The sequence below is a fragment of the Epinephelus fuscoguttatus genome, linkage group LG4 (assembly GCF_011397635.1).
Source record: "Epinephelus fuscoguttatus linkage group LG4, E.fuscoguttatus.final_Chr_v1".
In the NCBI taxonomy this organism is placed as follows: domain Eukaryota; kingdom Metazoa; phylum Chordata; class Actinopteri; order Perciformes; family Serranidae; genus Epinephelus; species Epinephelus fuscoguttatus.
The window spans coordinates 29,728,040-29,751,460 of NC_064755.1; the positions used below are offsets into that span (position 1 = coordinate 29,728,040).

The 23,421-nt window shown below is 42.3% G+C and overlaps 1 protein-coding gene across 6 annotated transcripts in view; it reads left to right on the plus strand.

Moving 5' to 3' along the window:
• Positions 1-23,421, plus strand: part of reln (reelin) — a 226,172-nt gene that overhangs the window by 158,218 nt on the left and 44,533 nt on the right. For 5 of the 6 annotated variants that reach the window (XM_049573801.1, XM_049573800.1, XM_049573802.1 and 2 more), the window contains 5 exons: positions 11,010-11,080; positions 18,783-18,815; positions 18,919-18,997; positions 19,136-19,232; positions 22,036-22,087. In XM_049573801.1, the coding sequence (XP_049429758.1) occupies positions 11,010-11,080; positions 18,783-18,815; positions 18,919-18,997; positions 19,136-19,232; positions 22,036-22,087 (332 nt within the window). The remainder of the gene's footprint in view (positions 1-11,009; positions 11,081-18,782; positions 18,816-18,918; positions 18,998-19,135; positions 19,233-22,035; positions 22,088-23,421) is intronic. The other variant, XM_049573803.1, reaches the window with a different exon arrangement.

A 23,421-nucleotide genomic window follows, 5' to 3' on the forward strand; every position in this document is an offset into this window, starting at 1 on the left:
AATAAAAGTTTTACACATACAAGAGGCCTTTGTTCATTTAGATATGTAATTGTTAAATATAACTGATTATTAGTAGTCAGTTTTAATGTATTTGTCACATGAAATCACAAACATGACCAGTGAAAGGTAATAGTCACTTCAGTCAGTATACTTATTCAAAACACTGCAACAATAACAAAATAATAATAATAATTATCATAAATGTCTTCATCTAGGATCCCTGTAACTTGTGGGTAGAAGCTCTTCCTAAACCTCTCAGTGCTGGCCTGGTGTAACCGGTACCTTCTTCCCGACCTCAGTTGGGTGAAAAGGAAGTTATCTGGATGGCTGAGATCCATTATAAATCTCTTGGCTTTATTTTTGCAGCGTCTGGTATGAGTCTTCTGTATGCAAAGTGGAGCAGCATCTATTGTGTGTTCAGATGGCCGAAGCAGACAGCCATCATTTGTGCTTCTAAAAAGCCCACCACCCAGAAATCATTCAGGGCCCTGCAAACAGTAAATATTTACACTCTCACACAAACTTCAGATGTGCATTTCCTTTTTGGGAGCATGATTGATCAGTTAAAACCTGGGTTGACCTTTCCATTTTATCACAATAATGTGTCCCTAAGCTCATCTAGTCTGGTGATTCTGACAGGCAGGATGATAGACAACCTGTGATATTAATCAGAGGTCAAAGGTCGGAGTTCAGACATCAGACTGACAGATGACCCATCTCAGCCAGCACCTAAATTCTCCTGGTATTAGTCTCCTCTATTGATTTCCTATTATTCAAGTCAATGTTTCGGTCTGTTTTAACATAAAATCAGTGGTTAATGAGCTCCCCTCATCATTAAAGCTCCATACTGCAGTAGCCTGTGGCTGTGTGACAGATTCACTGGAGACACTGGGCCAGGGAACATGAATGACTGGTTCAAGGTAATGGCATTTTGGCATTGTAGATATAGAAATATGGGGTTGAAATGTGAAGCATGACAGAGCACATAAATCCAATCCACTTTTTCTCACCACAAACCGACCAGAGCTGCAAATCTGACACAGTCCACCCATATAATTCTAATTTTCATATATCACACATTCACATATAAGACAGCAACTCTTATATCTCTCATATTCATGTTCTTAACCTTTTTTAACCTTTTAAAAGGTGTCGGATTTTCAGAGTTTCACAGTAAATCATTAATTTTAAGAGGCAACCCGCAACAGATCACAACCTGGACTCCTGTTGCTGTTTACCCTAAAGGTCTCTGCATCCATGATGTTGTCTTATTTCCCAAGGGACGGTCCATGACCCATGTAATTATATACATACACCTGTGCACACAGAGACACACATGCCCACACATATATACGTGCATATTACGTATCACTGCTCTGATCAATACTGCCACAAATTGTCCGCATCACATCTGTTCTACACCGACATCCCACACTCTCCTCAGGAGGTCACCATCCTACCTGCTGGGACGTTGACCTCCTTATCAATTCTAGATGAAATAGAGCGCGGAGATTGGAGGGAAAAAAAAGTAAAGCGCTTGATTATGAATGCAGTAAAATGAACCATGCTCATGGGAGAGGGGGGTGCTCCAGATGTATTTTGTGAGAAATGATTGGTTTACAGTCTGCGCTGTCTGTTCCTGCAAATGTGCTTCGATGTGACTGACAAGATAAATAACAGATATGACTTGTTGCAAGGATTCATCTCTCTGTTGTTGACTCTGTGTCAATACGGCAGATTCTTCTCTTTCTCCCCGTCTTGTCCTAGTCTGACCCTCTCTGAGAAAGTGAGGAGAGATTTTTAAAAGGCTGATTTTCTCAGATATCATTTTTTAAAAAGTTGTTGTCGAGGACTAAATCAACAAAAGAAAATCCACAACTTTTTTAGAACCTTTTTTTTCCTTTTGGCATATTTACTCCTAACTGCTGTTGTTTTACTAATCTCCCTAATTATTACTAACAGTAGTCAAGGTCAATTGCTCTTCTCCTGGATGTATACTGAGCAGTAACTGTGCTTCTTCTGGCTGTATTTGGAGCTGTAACTCTCTATGACCCTGTGCTAACAAGCAGGTAATTTGCCAAACAACTCCCAAATCCCTCCTCTGTGGAGCTTCATTAAATTTGCATGTTCTCCAAGAGCCTTTTTCAATTAATTAATTTAGGGGCGGAGGGAGGGGCTGTTGGGGAGACGATATAATGTGATCCCACAAAGCCAGTCGCATCTTCTTAGGCCCTGATTGGTAAGAAATATAAAGGCTGGATTGAAATCAAGAAAGCCTGCTTTACATTTTATCAAAGCTGTTTTAGTGATCAGGAATTTTTGAGAAGCAATGCATTGTTTCCTCTCTTACTCCGCTTCTCTCATTGTCCTGTCTTCACTTCTCCATCTTCCTTCCTCTCCATTCGTTTACCCGTTGTCCCTGATTGCTGTGCCATAACCACAGCTGGTCCTCAACGTGGAAGATAAATCAACCAATTAGGGTGTATTATTTTAAGGGCTAGGTCCAAATGCACCAAATCAGCGCTGGCGACTGGAACTGCACCCCACTGAAACTCTTCATATTAATCATGATTACCAACAGGCCTAGTGAGCTGGGAGAGAAAATGAGCTTTTAATTGGGATTTGCGAACGGGATGGGTGAGTCGTCTAACGAGGAAGAGAGGAGCGAGACATCGTGTGTGTTCTCCACCTCAGATGTAATAGTTTGTGTGGAGAGAGAAATTAAAAAATCACCGGCCTCGTTGAAAAAGCGTAACAAAACTTTGTGTGTTCATTATTTAGTGCATATTTATGTCTTTAAGATTGCAGTCACTATATTTAACTGCATGTATATGGCTTTAGGGTAAACCAGCAGTCAGTGCGTCCCGCTGTGTGTGAGTGTGTGAGTGTGTGTGTGGTTAGCAGGGAGCTGTCAAGCTGGCTCCTGAGGGATACTTATGGCCGACAGCAACATGTAATCTAACATGGAAGACATGCTTGGTAATTACCCACTCCAGGCCCTTTCGGGAGCTGTTTGAGTGACAGCCTGTCCATCTGCATACATGTTAAAGCTCATATGTGGCTTGGAGTATGCATGTGTGTGTGTGTATGTGTGTGTGGACTGGATCCCTGCCTTTACTCGCATGCCTCGCTATTTGACAGCAGATTGTGGACTTTGAAAGACAAGGCCATCTAACCCCCATCTCTATTTCCACTGACCAAATCCCAACCCCCCTCCTCTCCCTTCCCCCCTCGATTTATCCATATCTCACACTCAATCCTCCTCTTTTTCTTCATCTTCCCCAATCCCTCTCTCTTCCCCATCTCTCAGATTTGCTCCTCTAGACTAATGAGAGGGGAGAGGATGACACTTATTTTCACAAGATGAATGATCCCCTGTTTGAATCAGAGTAGAGGAGAGAGGAGAAAAAACACCAACACCTTTAGGCTCTTAATTGCTTTTTTCCCCCAAAGAAAGTCAAATTAACATTTAGATGTTCAATAAATGTTTTGTGTGTATCAGTGCTGTTCTTTGTGTGAGAGAGAGTGTGTGTCTGTGGGGCTCCCACAGTGGAGACCGTAATGAGAGACACACGCTGAGGAGCCGCTGGAGTGTGACGGCAGGACAGACGCTGGCGTCGCGCTGCGCCGATCACACACTCTCCGGCTCAGACTAAATGCCCTCCCCTGGCTACTGTTTTAATGACATACACGTTATTAAGTCACACATAGTCAGACCATTCAAACATCCACACACACTTTCAAAGGAAAACTACTCTTTCCCACTGAATTGATCTCTTCTGTCATTGTTTAGTAGATGCCTTTGCATTTATTGGAGGCAAAGAAAACAACATCGTTAGAAACAGACAAGTGCTTCTGGAATTTTCAAAGACACTTCTGCATAATTGTGTTTTTAAAACTTCCCTCCAAATTACTACACAGCTTTCAAATTGTAGTGGTATGGTATAACAAAGTACATTTACTGAAATACTTAAAGTTTGAGTGTCTTTAGCTATAACTTTAGGTTTTGTTCTGTAATGTAGTTCCCAGTGAAACTAAATATTTAACCAGTTCACCGTTACAAGCAGTGTTGGGTAAGGGTTACTTTAAAAGTAATCAAAGTACGTTACTGCGTTACTTTTTAAATAAGTAACCAGTTACTTTACTGCATTACTCCCTGAGTAAAGTAACTCATTTACTTTAAAAGTACTTCCAACGTTACTCCCTGAGAAAAGTAACTCAAGCACTTTTAAAGTACTTTTGAGTATTCTACATTTCCTATTGGGCAATGGACCACAGGGCGCTAAGCCTACATTTTTTTGTCTCCAAAATTAAAGTTATGGACCACTTGCCCTTCACTGAGATCCAATTCTCCCATCACAGCCGTCACTTTGACCAGTAGAAACACAGAACGATCTGCTGCCGTAGACAACTGTATGACAACAACACTCCAGCGTTTTTAATATTTCCTCTAGGGATGTTACCACACAGAGTAAAAAGGGGAAATGATGGCGTGAAACAGCAGAGTCGTTGTCTTTATAAAGTTAACATATCGCACCGTCATTTCAAACTCAACACTTGTTTCAAATTAAAAGCCCCTTATAACCTCGGCTGAGAGAATCCCTCCATTTTCTAAATAGGCTTTTATTCTGAAACATTTGTCAGAACTTCTTGTGGAAGATACAGTAGCTTGACAGTTTACGTATGGCGCTTCAAATGTAGCTCCTGCCATCTGCTGACGCTTTTAGGTGACTACAACAACATGTCGGCTGGCACATGAACAGACACAGTTCTGGCAGTGACTCAAATAATAGTGAAAGTAATAAAAATAGGACAAGAATAACCCGATGACATCACACACGCCGTGAAAGATGACCGGGGATAATTGGTGAGTACCAGCGTGTAGCGTGTACCAGGCATAATGCAAGTCCTGAGTCTGAAATATGTCTTTCAGTGAGTCCTACTCTACCTATTTAGACTCCACCTTAGACAACGGCAGCATTTCTCCGACCACGTAGATAGCTTGGCTTCTTTCAGACTGATAGGTTTACATTATCTCGGTTATTAGAACCAAACGACAGCCGTTGCTGTTTTGGAGCTGAAGGACCAGTGCTCTAAAAGTAACGGAAGTAACTGATGTCTTGTTTGAAAATGTACTTAAGTATTTGATTACTCAAACAGCAAACTAACGCGTTAGGTTACTCGTTACTGCAAAAAGTAATCAAAGTGCTCTAACCCAACTCTGGTTACAAGAAAGATTTAAATAAAAACCTTGGTATTGGATTAGACCACTATATAGAGGTAGGCTTAGAGTTTAGTGCAATACAGACTGAATAAAATAATGGAGGTAGTCACAATGACGTCACCAATTGGTTTGTGGACTCCTATTTTGAAGCATCGAGTTTGGCATTTCGGCCGTCGTCATCTTGGGTTTTTTGGAGCCAGAAGTGACCAAATTTGGATGAGTGGTTGGAGCTGTGGAGGAGCGCGAGGTGGATCTGACTCAGAGACTGTGGTGACATCCTGCAGACAGCTTGTCACTCAAAGCAGCCACAGCCTTAAATATGCAAAATTCTAAGCGTTGATAAAATGTGAACAGGTGAGTTAGAAAAAAAGTTCAGCCCCTTTACAGTTGTCATGAAAGAGAAAATTAGCTATAGAGACCAAAATAGTTTTTTTGTACCAGGCTGTAAGCATATTTATTTCTGCTGTAAAATTGGGCATTTTAACATGGAGGTCTATGGTAACTGACTTGTTTCTGGAGTCAGCCTCAAGCGGCCATTCAAGGAACTGCAGTTTTTGGCACTTCCGCACTGGCTTTATCTTTCAGTCCCAGAGGTTGCCGCTTGGAATACATAGCTACAGCAGAGTCCACTGCTAAGCGTATTGTTGGCTCTGTACACACCTCCGTCACTGTTAGATCAGAAGGAGGTCAAAAGGGAGATAAATGAATTAGACCTCTGCCAAATTGTTGTAAAAAGTAAAATAAAGGTTTTGCCCATTGATATCCAAACACACATCTCTTCCTGTCTTTCTCTATATTGCCTGGTAGCTAATATGCTAGCCACTAGCCTGCAAGTGGTGAAGTGCAATTTTACATGACCATTGTGGCAAGCTTGTCGACCATTGTCTCATTTGGTTGAATGGACTTTTGTAAACTCCCCTGAGTGCAGAGTGAGTCATCAAACATTTAAAACTGTTGTACCTTGTTTTGCAGGAAGAGGAAATATGTAAAAAATAATCACTTAAGTGTTCTTTTGACTCCACTACATTTATTGAACAGATGCTTTTCAGATAAAGATTTTACCAACAAATGTCAGACAAATTATCAGTTTATTAAATCTGATAAATTGTTATGATTAAACAACCCAGTGGTTTGTGTAAAATAGTACAAACTTGCTCCACCTCAACCAGCGACAACATTAAAATGTTTCTTACACGATTATGCATCTGTAATGAGAATCCCATAATCTCATTTAGAGTTATATAACGTTGACAACGGCCATACTGCTGCATTAAATGTACTTTCACTTTTGATAGAAGTTGCAGTCGGTATCTTTTTTTAATAAAATATGACTTAAAGTTGTATTTCACAATTGTCACTATATCCTGATTGTAGTAAATGAGGCAGATAATCTGTGAGGGGAAAAAAATCAGCACCTCGTCATGGTGCTCCTGAAGACACTTGCTAGAATCACAAAAACAGCCAGTCAGAGCTGAGGAGTGTCTAACACAGCACAAATGTTTTCATAAACATATTTTAGTGCACTGTTTAGCTGTAAAATGAGACACCTTATTTCTGTAAACATTTGGCGCAAGAAATAGGCCATGCAGTTACAGAATCTTGATTAATTTTTGATCAGTGCTGCCTACAGAGACAGTTTGACCACAATTCATGAGCAGTGATTTTCATGATTGACTATTGCTTTCTCTGAAAATGGCTTGTGATCGGCCAGAGTCTCTCCGTCAAGGGCTAGACTTTCGAAAGCCTGAAAAAAGTGTAATATTTTCTCAGACCACTTGAATTACAATATGCTCAAAGTTCATTAAAGGATTTTTGCCCCGTGATAGAAAATTGAACAGTCTACTCCAGCGTTAAGGACGTTTTGTTAATAATTCTTTTGCACTGGAATGCAGGACTTAAATTTCTGTCATTGTATGACTAGTAGCTCTGTGTGGCATTTTTCTCCTACCTGGCTTGTAAGGGCTACTGTCATAGATGTGTGTGTATGTAGCTAGTGTGTGGTTAGTGTGTGTAAAAGATGTGTTTTGGGTCAGATGTGCTCTTTGACAGAGCCCCCTGTCCCCCGGCACGAAGAATCTGTTGAGTGAACTTGAGCTGCGACTGTGTTTAGTAAATATTTAAGGGCCTTGTTCCTACATCCCCACCCGCTGTTCGTTACGCGCCATCTTTTATTCATAAATACCAAACTCAAATTAGTTTTCACCCAATTCTGAAATATGAGTGTAATTAAGTATGTTTTCTCCCCAGCTCTGCAAAGGCACAAGAGCTCTTCACTAATTGATGAGGGGCCTATTCATTATTCATGAGCTGAGATGAACGTGTAAATGCCTTGGCACCCATAAAAGGCCTGAGTCTGCATGGTGGGCCACAGTGGGGTAGGGTTGGGGGGTGCAAGGCAAAATCCACATGGGGCTGTGAAGAGCAGTTGATGCAGGAGAAGTCTGCGAAATGGATGTGGGGCTCACTGACTCAGGCACCCACCATATTGTGTACGCCCCATAAAGTTTTGCTTATTTTTAATCCTTTCCTCTCCGTGTCCTCTTGGTCTGTGTTGTAACATGACCGGGTGTGGCACAGCACACACACACACACACACACACACACACACACACACACACACACATGCAACTGTCTGAACTGCTTCCATAGAGTTTGACATATAGTGTATTTGAAATCACAGTGAAGTTACTCAGAGCTCTGCTTTATTGGTTTGACTTCGATAAAAGGAAATGTTGTGCAATGCTTGGAATACCCTGAACACTGAGACAACAGTCTGAGGCACACAAGTGTGTCCTTACATGGCAGAGACCAGGAAAAGAGGTCTTTTATTTCCACAAGTCCTCCTTGAAGGGACTTTCTCATTGTACAGTATGTGGGTGGCATGCATAGTTCTGTGTCAGGGTGTGTTTAAGTATGAAGTTGCTCCGATTTACAAGCCATAGATGATGTTCACAATTAATAGCAAAGCCCATATACATTAGAATTTTGTCAGAGTGCCAGACAAGACTCCAGTTGCTCGTCTCTCCTTGATGGACAATACTGCAAGCAGTCAGTGAGGAAACACGTCATGGCTTTGATATTCATCCTCTTTATGTTTTTGACCTCAATCCCACTCAAATTGCCTTCCCTCTGGGCATTATATGGGGAAAATGCAGGTTATTCTGTCAGAGTGGTGTAGTAGAGCTTTTACTAGCCATCTAACAATGAAGTGTTGTCTCCCCTTGCACAGAACTTTCCTTGATGGGGCTGCTACACATCCCATTTTTGCTGCTGCCACTGACTAGAAGGAGCTACAAAGAGCTGTAGGGCTGTAAAACTTTACAATTTTTCTTACCAATAACTCATTTCAAGGACTCTCTGAAAATTGCAGCTTCTTCCATACTCCTCACTTCCACCTCAATCTCCTCCTGTGTCCAGGTTATGGGATTTTATTTTTCTGTCATGTACAATTTATTCTATTTCTATTATCCATTGTTTTTACATATATATAATACTGATACTTCGGGGTGTAAGAAAATATTGATAAACTTGAGTCTTGCAATATTACGGTTTATGACACTATCAAGTCTGAAAAGCAGTGTATCAATGTTTTTTTTGTTTACATTTTTATATTTTCTTAATTTCTTTATCTACAGAATCCTGCAAGCACTTTAATTTTATTTACTTTTTTTTTTTTTTTTTTTTTTTTACAGATACAGGCAAATGTTAAATTACTCTGCTCAGATTGCACAAAAAGTAGTGTTATGATGTTGAATGTTACAGGGACTGTGATGAATACAAATGCAGATCCCACTGTTCTGATTGCATAAAATTTTAAACTTTTTTACTCAGATTTTATGAATATGGGTGTGTGTTCTTACCATTACAGTTGGATTTAAAAAAAAAAAATAGCAATGTATCTCCTTGCTTATATTGCAGTATAGGGTATAGGATATATATTGAATCCCAACCCCTGTATTGTTAAAGGTATTGTGTTGCCAGATTCTTGCCAATAGCCTCTTTGCATAGAACATACATACATCAGTGGACTGTCCAGATGGAGGACAGGTAACTGGAGATAAAGACTACCAGCACTGCACAAATGCCTATGATTTGTTCTGTTTACACCTGTTACAATTGATCAAATTTGGAAAAAAACAAGGGCCACATTAAGTCCCGAAAATATCACAGTGTAAAAGGGAGAAGTGGGGAAAAAAACTCAGAGAAACAGCAGCTGTTGTGGATCAAAAACCTTCATCTTCAGTCTGGAGGAGCGGAGTCAACTAATGTTAGATGTGAACGTTATAACAATGTGTTAAACCTGCTTCGAGTGGGATGCAATTACAATTTGGTGTGACGACTTCTTTATTTTTTGATACACAACCCTGATTTTTAACAGCTTTTCAACAGACCTCTGGGAACAGTTGACCTAGTAGGTAGAAAATAGTAGCTAAAGTTAGCTTACGTTACCTAGTAAAGTTATCTTGACAGCAGTGTGTCCATGTACAGAGTTGAAATATAAAAGACTGTTATACTCAAGCACATTTACTCACCTAGCCAAAAACAAGACGGCAGTCATGAACCCAACTGCACACAAAGTAGTTATAGTCAACTAGACTCTTGTACACTATCTTTGGCTCGCTGTGTTACGTTAGTAATATTAAGAGGTCTAGAGAATGAGGTTATTTGTAATGACAATCATGTCCACACCGGGCAGCTCGGTTAAGTTGTAGGGAAAATCACTTTTCTTCATTTTGTATGAATCACTCATGAGTTTCAATTTCCTGACGATACCCGCTGCCTGCAGAATCATCCAGCCCTTTTATGTAGTCACATTCCTCTATTTTCAATACGCACATCATATAGATTTATTACTTCCTTCCCCTCCATCTGAATTTCACGTGTTATAATGGTTGCATGATTGCAGACAAGCTATACACAGCCCCAATTTACATACATATACTGCTGTATTATTCTTAGTGGTAGTAGCAGAAGTGGTTATTATTGTAAGGGATGAAAGTTTAATACTCAAGAGCAGCCTCGTTATTGTGCATCTTTACCAATGGAATTCTGCCATTACAAATGACAGCGGATCTGTTTCTACTGGGCTACAGTGCAGCAGAGCGTGTCTCAGTGTCTGTGTAAAAGATCCCGCTGCACTCTGAGCCGTTTCACCCTCTTAGATTTTTAAAGATCTCTCCATTTTCAAATGAATAATGCATTTCATGGCCACCGGAAGGAAATTCATATTGCATTCCATACATTCAGCACGCAACATACAGTTAGATTTACACTGGCATGCAAGAGTGCAGTATGATAGTGTAGGAGCTGATGATATTGGAAGACATTTGATAGCCCACACTCTATACTGTATGAGCAAGAAAATGTTGCTGTTGAGGAGATATGCCTGTCAATACCTGAATAATAAAATGTCAGGTGTCCTCTATGCAGTCACATTAACAAGGCTTCCAAGTTTGCTCGCCAGTTACCAACTTGCAGAGTGAGATTAAAGTGATAAGGCAGTTTGTGTGTAGTTTGCCAAACTCATTTTCGTCATATTATCCTTTCCCACATGTGCAAATTTTGTACAAACTAAGTTCTTTATTCTTGTTTCTACCTCAAAGTCACATCATAATGAACTTCAGAAAATGTTCTCTTATATGGAGGATGCTTGAACACATTTTGGTTTAGTGGGAAATGATACCATCTGTGCTGGATTGATCTTCATATATTGAGGACAGACCAGTTAACTTTCTCTTCAGTGCTGTTAGTGCTAATGCTCTTTTTCTCCTTCTCTTTCCCTCAGAGCCACAGCAACACATCGGGGACAGATCATTTTCAAGGATGCTCTGGCCCAACAGCTCTGTGAGCAAGGAGGTGAGTTGCATCAGCAGGGGACGACACACACACATACTCTTTTCCCTTCATGACAGAAACGTGCATACACTGCACATGCAGGAAGGTATTCATGCGTGAAAATACATATATGTTGAAGCACACATGTGCCGACATATATACATACCATACCCCCTTCTCACTTCCCATTACTGTCCATCATATGCACAGATTGTCAGAATATGGGTGACACAATATGGTTGATATGCTGCTTTTTCATGACAGTGGCATTGCAGCACTTCCTGGCTCTCTTTCTGCCTAATGATGCAGTCAGAGCCAGAGATATTTGGATGTCCTATATTGCCAGCTTAATTTCAGCTTATGCTAAACTCAGCTTTTTTTCCCCTCTCTCTCTCTCTGCCGGAGATTTACGCTTTATGGCCGACACTTCTTACATCCACTTTCTGTGACAGCCTTAAGTAGCTATTGACAGACAGTGCAGTCCCACTCTGCATGCTGAGTGTGTATAATTGCTTGTTTACAGGAAAGAAGCCTCCTCCTCACTCAAAAAACTCCTCCTTGTAGATCAAATTTGACTTTAATGCTGAAAGTGGAGAAGTATACTAACTGCTGCCGGGGTCTTTCCGCTAACTGTTTCAGGGGGAAAACAACAACATTTCAGTGGCAAGATATACTTAGTCTTTATTAGAAAAATATCCTCTGTGGCAAGTCTCTGAGGACTCTTCAGTACAAGTGTGTCCCTCAGCAGGTCACTGGAGACACTACCGAAAATTGTAGCACATGCCAGGAAGAGAGTGCTCAACTTTATGGCTCCATGCCACTTGGAAAAGATGGGGCACAGGGCCCTCAGACAGGCCTGGAAGAGTGTAAGAGCGAGAGCGACAAGGCTCCTCTCCTCTGTCTCCTTGCCCCGAGAGCTCATCCTCTCACCACCACTGACACACTGCCCCAGTCTTCTCCCTCTGCAAATAAAATATCTGCAGCCAACAACAGTCACTTAGTTGTTTAGTGCCAAGGCCCTGCAGTATCACACTAATACACAACTACTCACAGCAGACAAGCTGGAACGTGGAGATTTAGACCTTAGGCCTTGGAGGGGACAAGTTGTGAATGGGAGCAGACAGAGAAACTAGCAGTGAGGTAAAACATGTAATCTGCAGAGACAGTGTAAAGGTATGAGAGGCAGGACAGGTGGGAGAGAGGGGGGTGACAGTGATAGGGAGGAATGTAGAGTTATAAATTACTTGTGTCTATAATGACAGTTTCTGTCTGATTGTTGAAGGACAGATCGGATGATAGAAGGACAAAGGTGGTGGGATTAAGAGATAGTAGTAATGAGAAACTTGAAGGTCATAAATTGCAGGTGATTTGAGTGTTGGGGAGAGGTGGTGAGGTGATTAAACATCGTTAACAAAAGAAAAGTGGGGAAAGAGTAAATGTGAGCAGGTGGCCGACCTTGTTGCAGGCAAATTCCTTTGATGGCCAATAATGCAACGCTCTTTCTGTTGCCTAACTACACCAGGAAATCTGAATTACAAATGAGAGACGAACATGCCGTGGGCAACAGAAGGCAAAAGGGGAGATGAGAGAAAGGAGGAAACAGAAATGGGTCTGATCATTTCTGGCCTCTTGTGGATTGTCCAAAGAGAGACAAGCATCATTTCTTTCTGGTCCACTGATCTAACTCACCGTGATCAGGTACTCTTCCTCTTTCCAAACCAAAACCTGCAACTTCAAAAGAGCTGTGAAGATTACAGAAATCATGAAACTGGAATGTGCAGTGCTTTTGACATAAAAATGAAACTTGAAAATTACTTTGACATTAAACAAATTGTGCTGTGGTGCAGCCAGAACGGCAATACTGTGTCGAAAGAGTGTGTTAATGCAGACGCCATCTCAGAATAAAACTGCCAACGTTAAAAACTATAAATAAATCATGTTTATTGTCTTAGTTTCCTCGGCAAAGTCAGACTCACCAGCGGGTGAGGCACAGGCCTGTAGACTTTTCCCTTCCAACGGGATCAAATAGGCTACCGTCCCAAATTCATCCGCAGAGTGGCAAAGAGAGTGCAAGCTGCTCTGAGCAAAGTTACTTCAAATCTAGGCATTAGCATTCAAAGTGGAATAAAAGATACTGGGCCAAGCCAAGCCACTTCAGAAGTTCATATGCTTAAGACTCCAGCTTTGAAGAGCTGGAGAAATGAAAGCTATCTAAAGCAGGGTTATGATCCATGGAGGAGAGGGAGGGAAGGCGGAAACGAGAAAGGAAAGGATGGAGGGAGAGAGACAGGGGCAGGCTGCTCAAGTGGGAAGGCAATCAGGGGTGATCAACCAGGTTAGGGACTTAAAGAACAAATGGGCAGATTAGCCAGTGAGATAGAAAAAGAAGGTAACAGTGGAGTGTGAATTTGAGCTTAGCATGATAAATCGATGGAGATATAAATTCTATAAATAAGAGATTTAAGGATAAAGAAAGAAGAGGAGAGGTATAAGCTCTTAACTCGCCTTGGTACGTCTGACATACAGCACTTGGCCTCTCAGTAACAGAAAGCCTCCCTGTAAGTTCACAGAGACAGGTGTTTGTTTTAATGTTTCCACGCCGGTGCCCCTAAAAGCCTGCTGAGATATAAGCAAGGCTGGATTTGTGTGTGTGTGTGTGTGTGTGTGTGTGTGTGTGTGTACATGTGGGTGAAATTATCTGTCTAGCGGTGTTGGGGGATGCCTGGTCCCAGACACACTGCTCCCCTGTGCTCCAGCAGCTCCTGTCTGCTGTGCCAGCACCCTTCTTCACCCATTCCTTCATTCAGTGTTCAATTCATCCCTCGACTTCCCAGTTTGCTTTCATCGACATCCCCCAAAAGTCCCCTTATTTTGTTCTTACTTGTGGATTTAGAAGACAACACTAATATGAGTCAGACAAATACTGCTGCAACCAAATGAAATCCACAGTACAGCGGAGTAGTTTGTGGCACCAATCAGCACATTGCCAAATTGTCTGGACAGGCTCCTAGAGATGTTTAAAAGCATGATGCGGCAAAATGCAAATTACCACCACCGTTTTAAACGACTGCAAGTATAGGAACAGACAGGCAGGAGGATGAAACAGAAGAACATTTCCGCTCCTACTGAGCGACCATAAAAAGACTTATTAAGCCCATATGAGAGGAGCCAAGGCGGGGAATGAGGAGAGGCAGGGGTGGGCTAGGAAAGGGTGCACTGTGCTAGAGGGTGGAGTGGTTGTGGGTGTTCAATGGCGCTGCAGGCCGTCCATCAGCTCTATCTCCTGACAGCAGGGCCAGCACTCCCTGCTTTCTGCCCAGCATCACCAGGTCCTCTCATTTCCAGCGAGGGAATAAATCAGGTCTTTATGGGCCTGGCCGAGTGCATTGCACCCCAGATGGATTATTAAAGGGACATATAACTCAAAGAGGCCACTGCTCCCTGAGGGACGCCTGATCACAGCGCAACAGAGAACGGACGGGTGGCCTCCCCTCTTCCACCTCCTCGCCACCCACCCAGTCTGCCAGCCAGCCTGCTTGCCTGGCTGCACGCCGGTTCGACTGCCATCCTTCATCGCTCACCAGCAAGAAACCTTGAGACCTCGCTGTCTGGTCTATATCTCTTCCCCTCTTGCACCCTGACTGTCTCCTTTAGCCTTTTTTTTTTTTTTCTTTTTCCCTTTCAGTCTTCTTTTCTGTTATCCCGCAGTACAATTTTCCTCTTTTGGATTTTTGGTTGCAATTTTTGTTGGAATTACCTTAATTACTCGACTTCAGCAAGCAAGGTGTGATGATTCGTGGACGAATATGTGTTGTTTCCCCCCATCTCTAACACATGGACAGCCAGGAGTTGTCTGCCAAAGAGATAAACACATAAAGCCAAAAATTGCACGCTAAATAAGCCTGTCCTCGTGTCTTCAGACTCTCAGACTCTTCTATTGTGAAGAAAAGTATTTCTCCTCTTTCCATTAGATTCCACCTTCACTTAAAAACCTAGAACAGGTAACACAGAGATTGGAAAATAGTAGTGAGTCTTGTTCTTTGCTGGTCTCTTCTCTACTCACCTATGATTATTGTAATGATGCCAACTGAAGCCCACACAAAGGCCCTTGTTTTTGCTGAGTGGAGTGAAGTGGCTGTAATCTGACCTTGGAGAACCATTTCTTTCTAGTCATTGTAAAAGGAAAAACAACAGCATCCTGCGTCCTGGTGAGTCAGTAATTGCAACCGCCAGTTAGACGGGGAGCAGCTCGACTTCAAACGCGGTTCACGTTGTCAAGGATGTGAGTCAGACGGAGGGAAAAAGAGCAAACGAGAGGAGAACAAGGGAGATTGGAAGAGCGGGTGCAGTTTACAGAGTGGGGAGAAAAAGAGTAGAGAGAGGAGATTAGAGCTGGAAGATGGAGAGAAGAGGGGGAGAAGATTTAACATGACTTGTGCCCTGCGCTCTTTGTGTCGAGATGTCTGAGTCTGCCAAAGCTTATGCTCATTTAGTCGTCCCCCCCCCCCCCGTATCACCCCAACCCTGCTCATCAGCACCCATCCGATTTTAGTCCCGGTGTAGTTTACTGAGAATCCCCTCCTTTCTGTTGCTCCTATTTATAAGTGCACATATGTGTGCATGTGTACAGCAGTGAAATAGCAGAGAGGGTTGGGTCAGCTGTGGAAGGAAAAGCTGTCTGTGTGTATGTGTGCAATAATGTGTGTGTGCGTGTGTGTGTCCCTCTGCATGGTTGTGAGTATAAGCCCTGGCCAGGGAGATACAGGCATTAGCAGAGATGAGCCGCAAATAGAGGAGGCAGTAATTGAAGTCTTTAAGAAAGTGAGAGGGGATTAATCCAAGTGAAATGAGCGCCACTGTCTGCTCCCGATGCGCAGAGAGAGACAGAATGGGTGCGGATGGAGGGGTGGGCAGGAGGGAGAGATTGTGATAGAAGGAAAGTGAGAGAGACAGCAGGAGAGCGTGATGAAGCATGGAGAAAGAAAACTGTAAATGAGGCCTTTTTGGAAGCTTGAAGGGATTATCCACCCAAAAAAAAAATCTTTGGGCCTTTCTCCAGCCAAATGGCCTCACTAGAAAGACTGAGAGCGATTTAGAGGGGTTTGTTTGAGAGAGAGACTGTAGAGAGTGGAATACCAACCAAGCATTTATTACTGTATGTCAGTTTCAGAGTGTGGATTACCAGGAATTGGGGTTTAGTACGTGCTCTTTTCAGGTTGAATTTGTAAGATGAACACGTGTAAACTGAGCACACAATTGCATATTTCATTTTTATTATAGTTTAATAAGACTGTTAATAAGGTACAAGAAACATGAAAGAGTTGCACATGCTGGGATTGATAGCTCGTCTAAACATGTTTTGAATCAGCAGACACTGGAGGATTAGAGGGTGAGGAAGGGTGAGAGATGGAGTAGGAGGAAAAAGGCCCCTTTGATCTGCTTTTAATGGGCTTCATCTTCGAGCCCAAGCTCCAGCCATGGAGCTGAGCATCGGGGCCCACCAGAGCAGCAGCAACAGTCGCAGCCACTGAACCGCCGAGCTCTGTCACACAGGCCACTAAGACTCCAACTTCTGCAGTCAGCATGAAACTTTACCGCTACTCTGTGAATAGTAAATCCATTTCTAAGTGCCCAGCATTTGGATCCAATAGGAAGAAATTAGGGCAGCTAACGAAAGTGAGGCTTGAGCTCCGAGTAAAGACATTTGCAGAGCCATTACGATGGTAAGGAACCGTTTTTCGATAATCCTTCCTCTTTTGATTCAGGTTCCGTTGTTTATGGGGGGTTTTAGGTGGGCTTTCTCAAATGTAAGCCCCTCTCTCAGAGGAAATTTTAGAACTGCTGTAAGGTTTGAAAGAAAGTCTTAAGTAACTTGAAATGAAACTTTGAAATGAGTCCTCACCGTGTTATCTAAGTGTGTTTTATCAGGTGGACCGGCTCATCCTGGATGGAGAATACTGTGGCAGATTATCCTTCTCTTCTGTCTGGAGTAAGGCAGTCTTTAAAAAAAAAAAACACCAGAGCAGAGTAAAGAAGCTCAAAGGGATTGAAGGGTGACATGTTCACTAAGGTTAAAGCCACTGTGCCACTCAGCAGGGACTGATCATGAAACAAGGTTAAACTCAAATTCTCTAATATGGACATGCAACATAAACTCTGGAAATTTACTTAAGATGAAACACAGGTGTGCAACTGATATTTTACTTTAACTTCTCAGGTGCTGAATCTCAAATACACAGCAGTACTGTTGATAATCATCTAGTGCACCCTTTTTTAGTGCAAGTTTAGAGCCATGTTCAAACCAAACATTTGCAATGAATGAGTTTAAACTTGCAACTGTGTTTAATGCGCCAATCTGCAACAACCTGAAAACCTTCCAATTTACACCAATACGACTAAACGTGACAGTGTATCATCTTCATAGCAACAACTGTCTGCTTTGGTTCACATTTCAACTTTTTCAAGTTGATGTACACACCACAGCAACACTGACCCACCATCCGACACCGACACACTATGAGGATGGTGACAGACATATGTGCCAACAGCCAGGGGGATGTAAATGAGATGCACTCGCACTTGGTTGTTATCAGAGAGTGGCACAGCGAGCAAACTTGCCTCCAGCTTACAGTATGTAACTGACTTTGCCAGTGGACTTTGCTAAAGGCTGATTGGCTGTTGAAGCAGGTGACCTGTCCGACGTTTTAAAACTAGCTGCTAGTGACTTGACAAACTGAGTTGCAGGTGACACCAGCAGCCGGCTTGAGTAGCGCTGAGATGGGCCAGTTCACACCACTCTAAAGTATTCTCTACGACTTTTTGATACGATTTCGTCTCGCAGCAAATTTTTGGTCTGAACTGGGCTTATGTTTAGTAAATGATATCAGCCAAACTGCGTTATTTGTCACATCTCTCCTGTCTTGTTTTTTCTGTGTGCACCAGCTAATGAAAGTTTCCACCAAACTAATCTATCAAATGTTTTCAATTTGATTTATCAAGCTTTAAAACTCACTGTGTTCTAGCTCCTCCATATTTTCCAGCACAAAGGTTACACCCATACTCTGCAACTTTACGATAATTATCTAGAATATGGATGCAGACTGTATCCTACAAAGTGTCCTCAGTGATTGAGTTAGAGCCAGTGTTTTTGATTCATTAAGTCTTAACATTCACTACCCCCCCTTCATTCACCTCCCTCCTCCCCTCAGAGCTGTGTATCCCCTGGGAGAGATTGATGGTTGAGTGTGTAAGCTAGGCAGTGGCCACAGATTACAGCACACAGGCGCCTCTGGGAGGATGGCGGTTAATTGGCATTGAACCGTTAATCATGGCCGCGCGGCCTTTCATTACTGAAAGGAATTAACATCAGCAGCCAGGAGACTGCAGCCATGGCCGGCCAGGACACAGAGGAAGTTTGTTTCACACAGAGCTGATTTAGGAATGGGCCCTGCACTTACTAACACACACTTTTCCATGCAATTAACAATGCAAAACTCTACAGATAGGAAAAGTCTGTGTAGTTTTAACATTTAGTTTTGTTTATATCAACTTGAAGGTTAATACATTCCCTTCTATAGCTCTCCATCTGCCCTGGAAATCTAAATGCTAGTTAGGACAAGGACTGGTCTGAGACAAGCATCAAACTACCTGTACTGTACATGCAAAGTGTTGCCACTGTACTGTATAACTCACAATACTAACTGTCTTCTTCTGTCTGTTTCAGCTCCAACCGAGTCCCCACTGAGACCTAGTCTTGGTGAGTAAGATATTATAATCACACAGTTAATCACAACATGAAATGACATGGTATCATACAGACTGCCTAACTGGGATCTCATTGTGTGTGTGTGGTTGTGTAGTGGAGCTCCATGGCAAACACGCTGTGCTGCGTGACGACTTTGACTCCAACCTCCAGGGAGAGCTGGACCCGAGCATCTGGTAGGTGAAAAGGTTACAGCTCCTCTTGTAGTCTTAGGGTGCAGTCACTGTCTACAACTGCAATAACACTTTCTGCTTTTGTTGTAACTCTGTTTCCTCTCCTCTCCTCTCCTCTCCTCTCCTCTCCTCTCCTCTCAGGTCTGAGTGCAGTAACTGTGAGGTGGGAGAGCAGTGTGGCGTACTGATGCATGGCAGAGCGGTCACTTTCTGTGAGCCTTTTGGAGAACGAGAGCTGGTAACTGCCATGTTTGACCACATTGCCACTGCTGTACATTTTACGGCCCATTGACCATACATCCAAACCAACCACTCAGTAGCCACAACCACAGCTACAGTAAATTACAGCATACTGGCTGTGACCACAGTGGGGTCTCATGTTTAAACATCTGCATCTCTATAAACTCTCCACCAGCCTCAACACTACTTTTCCATTCTAACAAAGGAGGTGATGTATGATGGTGGTAAAGGGCTGGAAATGGTGCCTGTCTTTTATTTTCTGGAAATAGATTTCAAAATAAAAACATGCATTTAGCAACAAAACAAATAACACATTTAGTGATTTGCTATTCTCTGTTCCATTTATAGTGCGTGCTAAAACATTTTTGTTTATCCAACCATCAAAAGCTAGCTTAGATGAAACAAAGTCACACATGCGTTTGATTTTTGTGTGACTAAATGATAAATGTATTTAACCAAGTAGTTCTACAAAAATAAGATTGTAGTGTGGAAATAGAAGAAGCAGGGTTCCCACAGTCATGGCAAACCTGAACATTTAATGGAATTACATAATCTTGATTTCCAGGCCTGGAAAAGTCATGGAATTAGTCAACTCTTTGAAATTGTTTGAAAAGTCGTGGAATTTTGTGGTGTGTAATAAAATTGTTATAGTAATCTTCAGTGGATAACCTAATGTGGTATAGTGGTGAATTTATTTTCTGTAGCTGTTGACGTAACGGAGCTCAACTACACGTTGATAGAGGGCGTTTTGTTAACCATCACGTACCTTTATTTTCTCCCCGTGTTCCATCTCTCCCTACATGTGTGTGATTAGAGCTTGAATCTGATATGTTTGAATAACACCAGGCAAGTGGGGCAAGAAATAGAATATTGTGACAGTGTGATTTAACATGTAGGGTCATGAATCCCAAGTTTCTAACCTTTGCCGCACTGCTAATTTAAAATTGTACCACATATTTGAGTTAGAGCAATTAACATGGGCAGCCTTGTGCATTCAGTTGTCACTCAGAGCACCAGAGCACACTTTAGTAGTTCAAAGGTACGGAGAATTTGGTGTTGTTCTTTTTTTCCTTTTCAAACAAATAGACAAGCAGGCCAACTAAGCTGTCACGGTCAGCTGTCACTTCCCCACTCTGGGAGCTCTGCTGCTCCGTGTCTGCAGGCTGTTTATGATATATAATTAATATTTAGAGTAAAGTACACTATACAGTTTTGTTTGTGTCATGGACATTTTATTATGGTCCTTGAAAAGTCATGGAAAACTTTTAAATGTTGTCCAATGAAAATGTGTCAGAACCCTGAGGGAGTGATTGTGCACATTTACAAAAGTAACTCTATGGGTCTTATGATATGTTTGTTCTATTTCCATTCTTCTGTGTCAACAGGTTACCAAAAAAAGTAAATAACTTGTCTATAACAGCTTTCCTTCATTCATCTGCCAACTTAGACTAAAAATCATGCTGCGTCTGCAAGTTTTTGTTCCAGCATTTTTAGCCACAACTGACTTCTTGTACCACTGCACGCCACAGAAGTTTAAGAATGACATGCATAATGTAACATTTAAAAGTGAAATGAAATGTTGATTTTACATTAAAGCATGGTAGTATCAGAATACTGTCTGAGATGCAGTGTGGCACATATACACATCCACTCATAATTGCCTATCAAACCTTTTCATGCCCTCTGTCTATCTTTACAAAGTTGATTTCAGAGTGTTTATTCTGCCGTAAGAGATGAAAGCCAGTCAACAGCAGAGAAGTGTTTAGTGCCTCATGATTCTATTTACTTCTCTGATAAACAGTTGCTTTGTCTGTCACTGCTCCAAATGTTTGATGCCGCTGCCTGGCAGCGCTTCTGTCAAGCGCAACAAGCATGCACATCCAGACACACAAAGACGTTTACACACGGATATTTTCAAATACAACAATCATCAGCAATGAGTACATACATTCATGTACACTCAGCCTATCGTTTGCATCTCTCTCAGTCTCTGTCTCTCTTACGCAAACACACACACACACACACACACACACACACACAGATATATATATATGTTGTATATACATTATGTACACACAGGCAAACATAAATACAGAACATATTTCTCCAGTGGTCGAAGTTGTCAGCCATCACAATATGGCGTAGTAATATATCAAAAACATTTTAAGGGGCTTTCAGACTCACACATTTCAGTAAAGAGGAGGTGGCAGTATGAATATGAAGCTGTTGCTGCCCAGGTGAACACACACGGACTTTGCTGCCTGGAGTTCACTGTGTTGAACCTCTGGTGGGCATCCCGGACGCAGAAAGGAGACAAGTTGAAAGTGCTGATAATTTTGATATCTGAATATTCGCAGTTGTGCAACGCGATGCCAGCAACCTCAGATAACTGGTAAATTATCCAAATACGTAGAAATCTTTTGTCATTTCAATGATTTTCATTGTCTTGCTACAATATGTGGTATTAACCAATGAGTGCAGCCTATTGATTTACACGACACCGAGCTAGTTTGCACATCCAGCAGTGACATAAACCGCTTTTGAAAACGCTTTTATTTTTTGGGGAACTCTGTCACAGGGGGGTTGTCAGGGCGGCTGCTGTGCGGTGGTGTGAAAGCTGTTTTACATCATAGTTAGATGTGGTAACAAGTGTGACAGACTTCATATGTTAAACCAGAAAACATCAGTGAAACAAAGCTTTTCTGCCTGGTGTTAAGCTAGAAACACTTCAGTGCAACAAATCATATTGATTTTGATTACGTATGGTTTATATCCTAAAATGCCTTGTATATCTTCCCCAGACCACTGTACCTCTCAACACAAGCACAGCCTCAGTCCTGCAGTTTGCTCTGGGTGAGTATTAAATCTCCACACACATTGCAAACAATAACTATTCAGTTCTGTATAACAGGCTTATGTGTGAGACCTTTGAAACCTTGTTCAAATGTCTTAGCTCTGCATGCAACAGTGTTATGTAGCTCGGATAATAGATCTCTTTGTCATCCTCAAGAAATAGGCAGGCTTTGCTCCGCTACATGTCAGTAAGCATACCGGTACACAGTATATTCCTGTGTTTCTTTCTGTCTCCCTGCCTCTCTTGTTACAATACTGAATGATTTACAATATTCTCGAAAGACACACAGAAGGCCATGACAGAGTTTTTAGAGGTGTTGTATTTTTCATGTCCATTACATGCATCCACCAGTTCTCATGGGAACGTGACTGGGAGGAAATAAGAGTACATGCTGTAACGACACACCCTCACCCCCCCATCCTGTATGCCTCTTTCTCTCTCATTCTGTCTGGCTGAGCTCCTGTTTGCAGGTCATTAATATGAGTTTGTTATGCAGTAGGCTTGTGTATGGAGCAGTTCAGTAGAGCAGTGCAATGAAGTGGTAGCAGGTTAATGCATGGCTGTATTCACTGGGGATGGAGCAGCACGGCAGGACACTGACAGGACATGGGCCCTGTGCAGGGGGAAAGGAAAGGTGGGGACGTGGGGGTTAGCCTGCTTCGTCCATTAGCAACCTTTGACCCCGCCAGCTCCCACAGCACCCACACAAACCTTCATTTTAAAGTCACAAAAACAGTCTGATCCCACACAAACTTGTCAAGCAGAAATGCACAAGAATGTGAGCATGCAGGTACAGACAGTGTCCTGCTGCTGGTACCTATAGAGTCTCTGGTACTGTGTCAGCTCCTCTGATCACCTCTGGACAACCCCTTCATACTGCCTCTTAACTTTACTCAGCCCTGTTAAGCTGCTGATCACTTAGTTCCACCATGACACCATTTAGACATAATTTTCCACTTGGCTAAGGGGGGAATGTGGGAGCAACCATTCAGAAAAAGCCACCATGGCTGCCCCTCAGGGCAAACTAAGGATCATTGCCCTGCTGACAAAGTTCAGTTGTTTAAAAAAACAGTTAACACTTACTGTTCCTCAATTGAAGTGTGTTAAAGAAGTATTTCACTGCTGGAAAGATGGTCTTTTTTTTCATAAAACGAGGCAATATCTCAGTCCATGGGTACTTGGCTTGGGAACTCGAGGGTCCCCACTTCAAGTTATGGACAGTGTGTGGACTGGTAGCTGGAGAGGTGCCAGTTCATGCTCCTGGGCACTGCCAAGGATTCCTTAAGTATGGCAGCAAACCCTCAACTGCTGAGGTCCATAGGCAGTCCACTCA